The 12,070-nt window shown below is 43.3% G+C and overlaps 1 protein-coding gene across 5 annotated transcripts in view; it reads left to right on the top strand.

Annotated features, from left to right (window-relative positions):
* ALOX5 (arachidonate 5-lipoxygenase) overlaps positions 1 to 12,070 on the top strand; it is a 207,141-nt gene that overhangs the window by 60,660 nt on the left and 134,411 nt on the right. For 4 of the 5 annotated variants that reach the window (XM_034409895.3, XM_034409894.3, XM_060690182.2 and 1 more), the window contains one exon: positions 6,465 to 6,587. The exons of the other annotated variant lie outside the window; for it this stretch is intronic. In XM_034409895.3, the coding sequence (XP_034265786.1) occupies positions 6,465 to 6,587 (123 nt within the window). The remainder of the gene's footprint in view (positions 1 to 6,464; positions 6,588 to 12,070) is intronic. 5 annotated transcript variants of the gene reach the window in all.

Raw genomic sequence — 12,070 nt, 5'->3', positions numbered from 1 at the left:
CTTTTGTTTGCTTGTGTTCCTTGTTATTCGTTGTGTTTTTCCCCTTGCTCCTTCTCTCTCCAATTTTTCTCTTTCCAGTTTCTCTCTTCCCTCTTGTTCCTCTTCCGTTCCTTCTATAAATTGTTCTTCCTGGCTCTTATTTTCCGACTCCTCTCTGGTTTCTTGCTCTTCTTCCATGACAAAATACTGATCAAAAAATTTTTGGACTCCCTCTAGGTTGTCTATCCTCACTTTCTTATCTTGCCATGAGATCAAAATGCCATCTGGTAGTAGCCAACGAAACATCACTTTATGCTTATTTAGTTGTGATGTGAGGAAGCTGTAGTTTTTCCTCTGGTCTCTCACACGTCTCGGGATTTGCTTTAGTGTTATTATTTCTTTCCCTTTGTGGTACATCGCCTCCTCCCTCATTTTTCTGTATATCTCTTCTTTTATTGTTTTCTTCGTAAATTGGACATGTACCTCTTCTGGGAGTTTGTTCCTATGAGCATAATTAGTATGCACCGTGTAGATTTCGTCGATATCCCTTCTTATGTCGTTTTTATCTCTCTGCAATGCTTCTGCGAAGATTTCCGTCATAATCTCTCCCAGGTCTTCCTCTTTGGCCTCCGTTATATTCTGGAACCTTAAATAAAATGATGCTTTTTCCATTTCCAGAAATGTGAGTGAGTCTTCCGTCTCTCGGCTGCTTGCCAGCTGTTGATGTTCCAACATTTCTACTTTTTTCATCGTCTGTTCCATTTTAATTTCCGTCTTTTGGATCCTTTGTTCATTCTTGACAATATTTTGTTGGATCTTTTCTATCATGTCGTCCATTTTCTGTATATTGTCATTTATCTTTCCCACATCAGACTTCAGAGGATCATCATTTTGTCTTGTTTCCTCATGGTTGTTGGCGATCGTTTCCTGGGTCTTACTCATCGTTTCCTGTATCATTGCCAGGGCTAATTGAATATTATGCATGCTAGAAATGGAAGCTGTCTTTTCTTTTTCCATTCCTAACATTGTGTCTATAGATCTCTGTTGAGCTGGAGAAGCCGTAGAGGATGACTGGGTTGGCGTTATTTTTTTGGTTGTTTTAGTTATGGTGGTTATACCAGTGCTTGTCATGTTAATTCTTTTTAATAGGTTCTCCCAGACTTTCATATAATTAAGCAGTCTTTTTGTTTTTCAATTTTGTTACTTGTGGTAGTATTTTTATCAATAATCAATAATAGTGTCTAGAGCCTATATCATATAAATCTTCCAAAGTTAATTAATCTGTAGTTTCTATATGTATTCTCAGCACTTAACACCCTAATGAATAGTTAAATATTTAAATATATCGATATAATTTATATATTCTTATATATTCTAATGAGGAAATAGGAAGGATAAAGTAGAGGAGATAAGGGGAAAAACTTAGGGTTTTAACACTTCATTAAATCTTAATATAGATAATATAATAAAATAATCAATCTGTTAAGTCAAATCTATCACATCAAATGTTGCTGGTGTAAATATGTAAATAAGGATTAAATATTTAGTCTTATTTTACTTAAATTATTCAGGTGTTACTGTTCACTTAAAAATTCTATTAATCTTAATTAATTCCTAAACGATCCTTAATTAAGTAAATATCAATTATTCAGAGTCACACAATCACAAAAAAGTTAATCAGAGTTTGCACTTACTAAAAGTATTAATCAAGCATAAATATAAAGTTGTTCAGCAATTACTATGTAATTCTTTTCCACTCTTACATGCAAAAAGTTCTTGTGGCAGGTTTCTTGTATTATAAAGTCCTTAATGTTTCTCAGATTTTTCAAGTCACCAAAGAGTCACGGTTGCCAAAAATCATAGTCCAAATTTCGTCTCCTTAATACCGTCCATACACTATTTTTAGTCAGTTAGTCCACATATTAAATCCTCCGTTGTTGTCTTAAATCACCGCTTTTCTGCTTGCCGTTCTGTTGCGCCACTCTCACTTACTCTCGCCGCTTCAATGGCGCCGCTGCTCTCACTTTCACTCTCGCTGTTTTGTCTTCCTGTCTTTTCCTTTCTGGATACTTTCATCTGTCACTCTACGATTCTTTATTCAAAGAAGTCCAAGCGCCTTCCTTCTCTTATCAGTCCAAATCCAAAGTCTGGTAGGTTCTTCTTAAAGTTTTTTAAAGTTTCTCGTCTTAAACAGTCTCCCTCTTTTTCGCATAGTCACCACCTGTCAATTTCCTTCGCCCTGTTGTCTTCAGTCGCCGCTCTCTGTTTTCTTTGGGGTCACACTTTCTCTGCTTTCCGTTTTCTGATACACTTGTTGCTGTGCTTTACTCACTCGTTTCTGTCTCGATCGATTCCAAATTAAACTGGATACAGTTGTGATTCCTTGGATTGATCTTCGCCTCCCTGCTGTGTGGTTTCAACGCCTCGGGCCAGCCAAAATGGCTGGTTTTTTCCCGTCCGGAATTAGGGGGTTTCTCCTGAACCTTCGGAGTGGTTGCCTTCCCCCCGAGGGCCTTGGAGATTCCTCCTTATTCTATTGATCTCTCCAAGATCAAGGGCGCCTAAATCAGCTTCTTAGGTGGGAATCCTGGATTTTCAAGAACGGAGCCCCGTTCTCTAGATCCAGCTGCGCTGACGTCACCGCCGGAAGTCCTTGATTCTTATTTTTAAAAGTTAATTGACTGGTTGAAGACTGATTTATGTTAACCCCTTGCTGATTTTAAAGTCAACTTTCTTTTATTTCTTAATTAGTTGTGAATCACTTTAGCTTTCCTTGGCAACTTTCTGAATAGTGAAACTGACCAGATTGGATTTACATCTATATTGGATTTTACAACAGGGTTTAACTCGTAAAACACTTTGGTCTTTGGTCTAAATTTTTAGATGGAACTTATATTTTTCTTCACATCTTCATTGTGAGAAATATCATTTTAATGTTCACTGTGGCTATTTTGTTACAATACATTTAACTTTTTTTGTCTTTGAAAGGAATTGTTTTCTTTGATTGTGTAAGCTCAGATATAGGAGCATCCGCTTTATATTAAAAATGTAAACTATGCACCAACTTAAAGATAAAATCTGGTGGGTTGCCTCCAGGAAAAAAATGGTTTTTAATCTACAAGCTAAAATTGAAAACTTTGGTAAAAAGCTTGATAAAATTGCCAGGGTTTCAAATCAACTTAAAGAGGATACCCAATGAAAACAATGCAGCCAAGTCAGACCTACAATTGGATGGACTGGAATTTATGTTGTTGCTGGCAAATTTGAAAAAGAAGCAGTTTGGCTGGAAAACAGAAGGGCTGTTGCAGAAATCTGAAGGAGATCTGGATTTTACAGTCTTAGAATTGGCAGATTGGATGAATGATGAATTGGACTGTCAACCGTCCCATTTGGCACATAGAAAAAAAAGAGATTCCTGGCACATAGGAACTACCAAGAGTAAAATTTTACTGAAAGATCCATTTAGGCACAGCAGAAGCAAAATCAGCTCTGAGGTTTTCCCATGAAAATGAATGGCTGCCCATAGTTCATTGTCCACCAATTGCAATCAATATCTTTGTTGTGGGAAAACTGCGTCGGCTGGTAGCTCCAAGAATGTGGCCTTGGTGGGTATCTACTCTCCATTGGCAGGAGGCTCTCATGCATTCCTTAGCCCTCCCTTGCCCTAGTAATTTACCAACCACCCTTCTGTTTCTGTTTGGCAAACTGTGTGCTGGAATTTAATACAGGCAACAATGAAAGCAAGTCAACTTTGACATGCTGATCCTCCAGAGAAATGATAGTCCTAGAAAATAAACACAAAGGTACACATCACATTAGACAATATTTGTCTTCTCCTCTCCTGGGGACAACTTGGATGTTTGACATGAAATCTGCACACTAAACTAGCCACCTTCACTTCTATTCCAGGCACCCATTCTGCATTGGCTAAGGGATAACCCTCCCCAACACCAAATATTGCAGTTTTCGCCTACGGTATTGGGACTCTAGAATCCCCTTGATTTCCTAGTGTGTAGATCTGGATGCTTTATTGAAAGAACATGATATGGTGAAACTGGGGAAAATAGGGATATGTACAATGAGAACCAAATACAAGATAAACAGTATTAAGTTACTGTTGAACATAACAATTAATAAATACAAGCAATTTAAATCTCACCAGCGATGCTGTGTGTGGGATGTGGGTTTGTCCTTGAATGAACATGTGCCACAGATTAAGATGGATTCTTCTTTATGCTTCTGCCTTCTCCAAATTCTAAAGGGAATGGAGTCTGGCTTCCCAGCATGCACTTGTTTTGAGAGTGCGGGCTGCTGGATAAGGGTTAGGGTTAGGGTGTTATTTGTTTTGGACTCCAGCAGGTGACAGATATGCTGCACGAACATCTTCACCAGGGACCAGGTGGAGGGAATCTTCGGGCATGCTACAAAATATGCCTGCAATTTGGCTGAAAGTTTTCCCGGAAGGAACTCCCACTGCAAAGAATGCTGATAAACTTAGTGGGTTTCTCTGCGTCTACCTTCAGCTTGATTAGTAGTGTTTCAAATCCTAAAATTTCTGATTCACTCTTCAAGTAAACCACAACTGGGCTTGTCCATAGATTAAGATTAAGATTAAGGGTCATCCAAGTTTACGGTTGTTCCGGACGTTGGCTTCTTCATCCCTGAGCTGCCTTAGCTAGCCCACCATGGTAGAGCTGAGGCGACGAGGCAATAAACAACCTTAGATGGTGGGAAGGCCTCTAGGACCCAGGGGAGCACAGGCAGCTGGGAGCCAGATTGCAAATTCGTCTCCGTGACTCCATGACTCAGATTAGAAACCAAGAGTCTCAGATTCAAGTCTTATAATCTTTTTGCCTTTGGAGGGCTCGAGGCTCTTCCCTTCCTTTCGATGGCTGATAAATATACAGTCTCTGAGGTAAAAAAGTATCCCCAGGGATGCAAACGGAGTTACCTTGATGTAGCTAGTATTCGTTGTGCCGTCGGCGTTCTTTTCCCAAAGTTGCATTTATCTAATCTGCTTTCTTTCCAATGTTTGTTGGCAAGAAGACGTTTTAGGTCTTGAAATGTGCGAACTGCTGGTTATCTGCTCTTTCTCCCACACATTCCTTTCACCGCCTCAGTTGGTTTCTCCCCTCCTCCTCCTCAAGATGTTCTTTGTTTGATATATTGATCCCTTGCTCACTCATTTCTTGTTTAGTTTTGAGTACGCCCTTTTCATTCAAAATATCTTTATATCTAACAATATTTTCCATATTAATAACATTTGGGTGAATCAATGCTTCCATGGTTGAAAGTATGAAGGATCTTAAACTCTAGACTATATAAGGGAAAGCTACTGTGATGACACAGGGCATGGCACAGAGATAACACAAACAGCTGGCAGTTCAAACAGCCCCTTTATTGCTCCAAATCTCCCCAAATACATTATTGGCAAACTTCAAAACAGAGTGAGAACAAACCCTCAAACAGCCTCTGGCTGCAATTACTCCAGCCCAGTGCTGTCTGCACCCAGGCCAGGGATGAAATGCTCCTGGTTCGGACCGGATCACCCGGTCCAGTAGCGATGGCAGGTGGTGGTTTGGAGAACCGGTAGCCTCCCCCTCCCATGCCCAGCTGAGCCACGCGATCATCAGAGGCTTTTTTTTTTTTACTTTTAAAAGCATTTTTTCTACAACCTTTTCGGCCGAAAAAATGCTTTTAAAAGTTAAAAAAAAAAGCCTCTGATGATTGCGCGGCTCAGCTGGGATTGTCAGAGGCTTTTAAAAGCATTTTTTTCTGCAACCTCTTAAGGTTGTAGAAAAAATGCTTTTAAAAGTAAAAAAAAAAAAAGTTGGCCACCCCCACCCAGTCATATTACCCACCCCCACGAAGCCACGCCCACAGAACCGGTAGTAACAAATTTTACATTTCACCACTGACCCAAGCTGCACAGCAAGAAATCCCAAGTGTATTTGGCAAAACAAGAGCCAAGCAAGGAGTTCAAGGAGCAGAAGATCCAGATAATTAGTCCAGAACTAATTAGAAAACCACCCAACCAAAGAATTTCCAAGACCACCTCCACCCACATAGATAGGCAAGTCACAGAATATAAAATGACAGCAAACAACACTCCTTACTTGCACTGATGATGTTACCTAGTTAGGATAATGAAACATCTGCAAATAAAAAAAAGAAAGCTCAGAGAGCACCAAGGACCCCTCACTTCTGTAGTTGTTGCAATACAAAATACATTCCAACATGCATTCCAAGAAATTGGATAGCCATCCTTCTATAGTTATCTATATCCATCTCAGTTGCCAGTCATTTCCAAATTTTTCCTCCCCAGAGTTCTCCAAGTTGGATTTTAAAACAATTTACAGTATATAAACAAAGAACTGATAACTGTTTGCTTGATCTGAAATATATTAATATTTTTAGATATTTTATTGTTTTAGTCCTGAAAATCACTCAAAGAGTTCTATTAAATAATTCTTATTTTTAACTAGATGGGCAGAATGGCATCCAGGTTTTCCTTTGAACATAGATGCCAAATCTCATAAGGAATTGCCTCGCAACATCCAATTTGACAGTGAAAAGGGTGTCGATTTTATCTTGAATTACACCAAAGCGTGAGTATAGTAATGACTCATATTAGGTTGAGACCTGTTGGAAGAAATATCCTTCTGGGTTCAGTTACAAGTGGGGAAAAAGACACTGGAAACATGGAGACTGCTTGGAAAGATGGTTTAATGGTGGATAGGAATCACATGGCTTGAGTTACTGAACAGAAAAGGCAATCACATGCTTGAAGATGTTGGGTGAAGAACCGAAAGGGTCAAGATGCTTAGTGCCTGAGTTTATACCCTCTGTTGGGTATAGTGTTTCCTGTTCCTGTATAAGAAATGTTTCCTGATTGGTTGTCAAACTTCCAGGGGGCAGGGGTCTTAGCTAACTTTGTAGATTGTCTCTCAAGCTTGCTTGAGCCTTGCCATGTGGTGAGTTTCTATTGCTAGTGAGTTTCTGTTGCTAGATGGGTCCTATTGTGTTGCAGATGATGGCCCATTGACAAAGGTGGGGGGAGGCAGGAAGCTGCAGGGAGCTGCTTTGTCTTTAAAACATGTTTCTCCATTTCTCATCCAGGGAAATATAATATTCTGCCTTTTTAATATTTCCTAAAATATTTCATTCTTCTAGGAGAGGGGTGGATGCTAACTTCCTACAGACCATAGTTTGGTTCTGAATCATAGAATCATAGGGCTGGAAGGGACCTCAGAGATCCTCTAGTCCAACCCCCTGCCCAAGGCAGGGTTCTTATACCATCCAGGACAAATGATTCTATTTTTTCTTGAAAACATCCAACTATGGAACACCCACAACTTTGGGAGGCTGTCCCATTGATTAATCGTTCTCACTGTCAGGAAACTCCTCCTTATTTCCAGGTTGGATCTCTTTCTGACGAGATTTCACCCATAGCTTCTTATTGTGCCCTCAAATACTATAGACAGTAAATCCCCCCCCCCTTTCCTGTAATAGTCCTTCAGGTTTGGAAAACGGCTATCAGGTCTCCTCTAAGCCCTCTCTTTACTTTCTGTTGTTTCAGTTTCTGAGAGGGCACCCAGCCCTGTAGGATCAGTTCCTCACAGAGCTCCTCATGACAAACTCCTCTGATTTTGCAACAGGTTCTATTCTCAGATCCTGTAAAGTTTTTTGTTTTTTTTAAAGGAGCCTCCAATGTTTAAGGAGGCTCCATTTTCTAAGGAGGCTCCAATTGTTTGTGCAGTTTTGGGACCTCCTTAAAAAATGGAGCCTCCTTTTAAAAAAACTCTACAGTATTGTGAGAATGTTGCAAAATTGGAGGAGTTTGCCCTGAGGCTAGTTCTGTAAGGAACTAATCCTGGAGGGCAGGGTTCCTCCCTTAGAAATTGAAACAACAGAATGGTAATGTCAGGGAATTGCACAGCTATTCTAGTTGAATTGTATCCAACTAGAATCAGAGACACTGTCAAGAACTTGTGGTTTATATAAATAAATATATTTACAGTAAATAAAAGAGGCAAACAGGAACATAGTCAGATAAATCAACACAGCAGGAATATCATCAGGCAAATCACAGAGCGCATACAGAGCACACAGAGCAAAAAGGCAGGAAACAAGGAAATTATGCAGTCTGCATCAACAGACAATATCAAGATCTCAAGATAGTAAGATCACACTAGGAATATTGCACCCATCACAATACAAAAAAGATGCTGAAGCCCTAGAAAAAGTGCAGAGAAGAGCAACAAAGATAAGGTATCTAGTGGGTAAATCATACAACTGAGGGAAGGACAAGAAGCAATGGGTGAAAACTCATCAGACAGAGATCCAACCTGGAACTAAGAAGGAATTTTCTGACAGTGAGAACAATAAATCAGTGAAATCACTTGCCTCTTGGAGTTCTGAGTCCTCCAACGCTGGAGGTTTTCAAGAAAAGATTGGACAACCATTGTCCAGGATAGTATAGGGCCGTGTTGGCGAACCTATGGCAGATGTGCCAGAAGTGGCACGCAGAGCCATTTCTCCGGGCACACGGAGCCATCACCCGTTGTTGTTCTGGGTTCCACTACGGCGGTCATCTGGTTTTCATGTGCATAGGCATGCTGGAAATTGGAAGAGCAGCCGCCCATTGCACATGTGCACTTCAGGAAAATGATCTTCCTGTTTCCAGATTGTGCATGTGCACTGGCCAGCTGGTCTGATTTCTGGCGCGCACACAAAGACCAGCAATTGGTGCGCGTGCCAAAAGAGGGAATCCTGGCGGTCACTTCCTAAAGGAGCAGAGCAAGGTAAGCCAGGGATTCCCTCCCTCCCTGCCCGCGCGAGCTACTTGCACGGTCCCAGGCAGTCCGGACCACTGATGGACCAGCAGCCTTTTGCCCATGCTGCTCCCCCAGTCAAAAGAGGGTACGGGGAAACACGCGAGGAGGCCGCGGTTGGTGCCAGCCAGGCCCGCCTGCCTTCTCCGGTTGGTGGGCGGCTGAGGCTTGCAATGAATGGTGCAAGCAGGACTGCAGCTCCGCCCCCGGGCTGTAAATGCGCCTTGCAGCAGCGGAGGCTCGTAAGAGTCAAACCCTCCTGCCTGCCTTACGACGGGCCTTTCCAAGGCAGGGCTGGGCTCTTCAACCTTGGCAACTTTGAGAACTCTGGGAGTTCTCAAAGTCCACAAATCTTAAGGTTGCCAAGGTTGGGGACCCCTGTTCCAAAGGGCGCCTGCAACCCGCGACTGAAGGAGCTGGAGTTGTGGCTGTGCCGGCCGTCTCACCCCCCCCACCCCATTCGGCTCCCTTCCCCCTGGCTGCCCCCTCCCGCCATCGGGCTCGGCGCCTACAATCGCCACAAGTGGGAATCATCCGCACTGCCAGCAGATCCTGGGTTTCCTCCGCGCTGCATTCTGAGGGACCCAGCAAGGGAGTGTCAGGACCCCGGCCATGCTGCGCTCTTTCCCGAGGCGGCCCCGGCTGGACCGCTGCCCGGCCCGGCGAGCAGAGAGTGAAGGGGGGAGTCTCCGGCCGGCCCGGCACCTGCTCTCTGCTTGGAGGACCCGCTCTTGGCCTCCGACTGAGGGAGTCAGCCCTCTCCATGGGGAAACCCACAGCAACATGCAGGGAGAGGCAGCCCGGCTCTGGCTGTTGGTTGGGGGGCTCGGGCCCCGAGCAACAGCGGCTCCTGGCCTCGCTGGCGTGGGGCAGAGGGAGCGCGGGGGAGTTGGTGAGGGCCACTCAGAGGAACCTTTGGGGAGGTTTCAGCAGCCTGAGATTGAATGAAAAAATCTGGAGAAGCTAATAAACTAAACAATTGTTCTGATACAGAATTTTCAGGCGGCAGCGCGGAGGAGCCCAAGCAAGGGCTTGGGGTCGTAGCAGAACGAGGAGCCAAGCCCGTCTCCGCCAGGGTACCTGCCTCTCTCCCCAATTCTTCTTGCCAGCCCTGAGCGCCCAAGGGAAGTGCCAGGTGGCTATTTTGAAAGGGGCGGGAATGGTTTATGCAAGCCACGGGATAAGTGCATTGCATTTCAGGCAGTGGCTGGTCCCAGCCTGCGCTGCCACCTGAAAATCCTTTCTTCCCTGGAAATGCACATTCCAGAGCCGCCTGTCCTTCTCCTCCTCCTCCGCAGACTCATTTTCTCTTTCCTCTTTCCGAGGCAGCAAAGGCGCAGGGGGCTTCCCAGGAAGCCCAGCACCCAGCAGGGAGGACCCCAAGCAAGGATTTGGGATCGCAGCAGAATGAGGAGCCAAGCCCGTCTCCGCCGGCACACCTGCCTCTCCCCCCCTTCTTCTTGCCGGCCCTGAGCGCCCAAGGGAAGCGCCGGGTGGCTATTTTGAAAGTGCGCCGGCGGAGACGGGCTTGGCTCCTCATTCTGCTGCGCTGGCGAGTTCGCAGGCAGGGCCGAGAGCGCTGCTGCCGGCTTGGGAACAGCTGTCTCGCCAGGGTAACTGGTCGTCCTCCGGTAAGTGGTGCGCCGGCCCTCTTGGAAAAAGTGGGGGCGCATGTGTGGCGGGTGCACACATGCACAGTGGGGGTTGCATATGCGCATGTGCAGTGTGAGGTGCATGCGCATTAGGAGCATGGGGTCATGTGCGCATGCACAAATGGGGGCGCCCATTGCATTATGGGTGCTGGCACGCCCTCGAGTGCTCGGACTTTTGGCATGCAACGCCAAAAAGGGTCACCATCACTGGTATAGGGACTCCTTCCTTGGGCAAAAGTTGGACTAGAAGACCTCTAAGTTTGTTTCCAGTCCTATGATTCTATGATACTTTTGCTTCTGACCTTATTTATTTTTTGCTTCAGCTCTACCCAACATATTGCTGCCCCTGAGATTGTACCAAAATGGAATACAATTCTTGTTGGGGGAGTATCTTTTTACTTAATTAATTTAAAACATTAATATAGCTGCCCATTTTATACCCAAGTCTAGGTGGCTCCTATCCTTGATTTAAATCTAAGGCTGCTTGTTTGGTTTAGTTCCAGAAAAGGAAAGGAGACCCTGTGGATTTTACTCCGCTAGTCATAACCTTATCTCAGTTTCAAGGGTCATTGAGACATTGCTGTCCAAAGATATTTCCGTGATCATGTGGCCGGCATGGCATCACAGAGTGCTGTTTCCTCCCTATCAAAGTTTGTACCTATATATCTACTCACATTTGCATGTTTTTGAACTGCTAAGTGGACAGGATCTAGGTGAAGACTGGAGCTTACCCTGTCACACAACACTCTGATTTCAAACCCTGGCTGTTGGCTTTCCAGCCAACAAACCCAGTGTCTTAACCACTGAGTCATTGCACCGTTCTGAAGTTCCAGAGCTGAAGTAAAATTCATGATTCCTGTTGACTTACACTGGAAATCACAAATGTTTCTCTAACATCAGCATGAAAATTTTAGGTTAAATAGAAACTTTAGAAGAGCCAAAGGTTGCCTGGTTTATTTAGATTTTGAAGCTTTTACATTCTAACAATTGACTAGGGCAAAATTAGATGAAATTTTCAAGTAAAAATCACACCCCTGAGGATAATCTCTATAACATTTCAGATAGGATGGGGCACTCATGCTAGATGCTACAAATTGGAGAGGATTCATTTAACCTCTTTTTTGCTGGTAACATTTGTGGAAACTATAGAAGTTGTAATATAAAATACCTTTGCTTGCAAAAAGTTTCATGTACCTTTTGGAAAAGAGGCTTTCCTTCCAAAATGGGTAGGAACACATTTTGCTTTATATCTCTACTACTAGAATAGTTAGTAAATTGAGTATCAGAAGATTATATTTTATCTAGGAGTCGGCCTAGAACATAAAAGTTGTAAAACACTGAATTCCAGAAAAAGATAGGAATTATCTTTAGAATCATATAGCATTCCTTCAATTATCAACCATGACTAGCAGCAGGATAGAACGATATGCAAGGATTTTTGTACATCTGAGTGTGGTATAAAAACAGTTGTACTGTACATTCTGATTTGTAACCAGATTCTGATTTCCAAGAATTACAAATGCAAAATAATATTTTAAACAATTAAAAATTGTGTGAGACATGAAAGAAAGTCATGTTATAACTATAACCATGTGGTATGCTGTT

The sequence above is a fragment of the Pantherophis guttatus genome, chromosome 3, assembly GCF_059756535.1.
Source record: "Pantherophis guttatus breed Tessera chromosome 3, ASM5975653v1, whole genome shotgun sequence".
Lineage (NCBI taxonomy): Eukaryota > Metazoa > Chordata > Lepidosauria > Squamata > Colubridae > Pantherophis > Pantherophis guttatus.
Note: the sequence above shows the minus strand (reverse complement) of the source record. Positions and strands in the feature narration are given on the sequence as shown.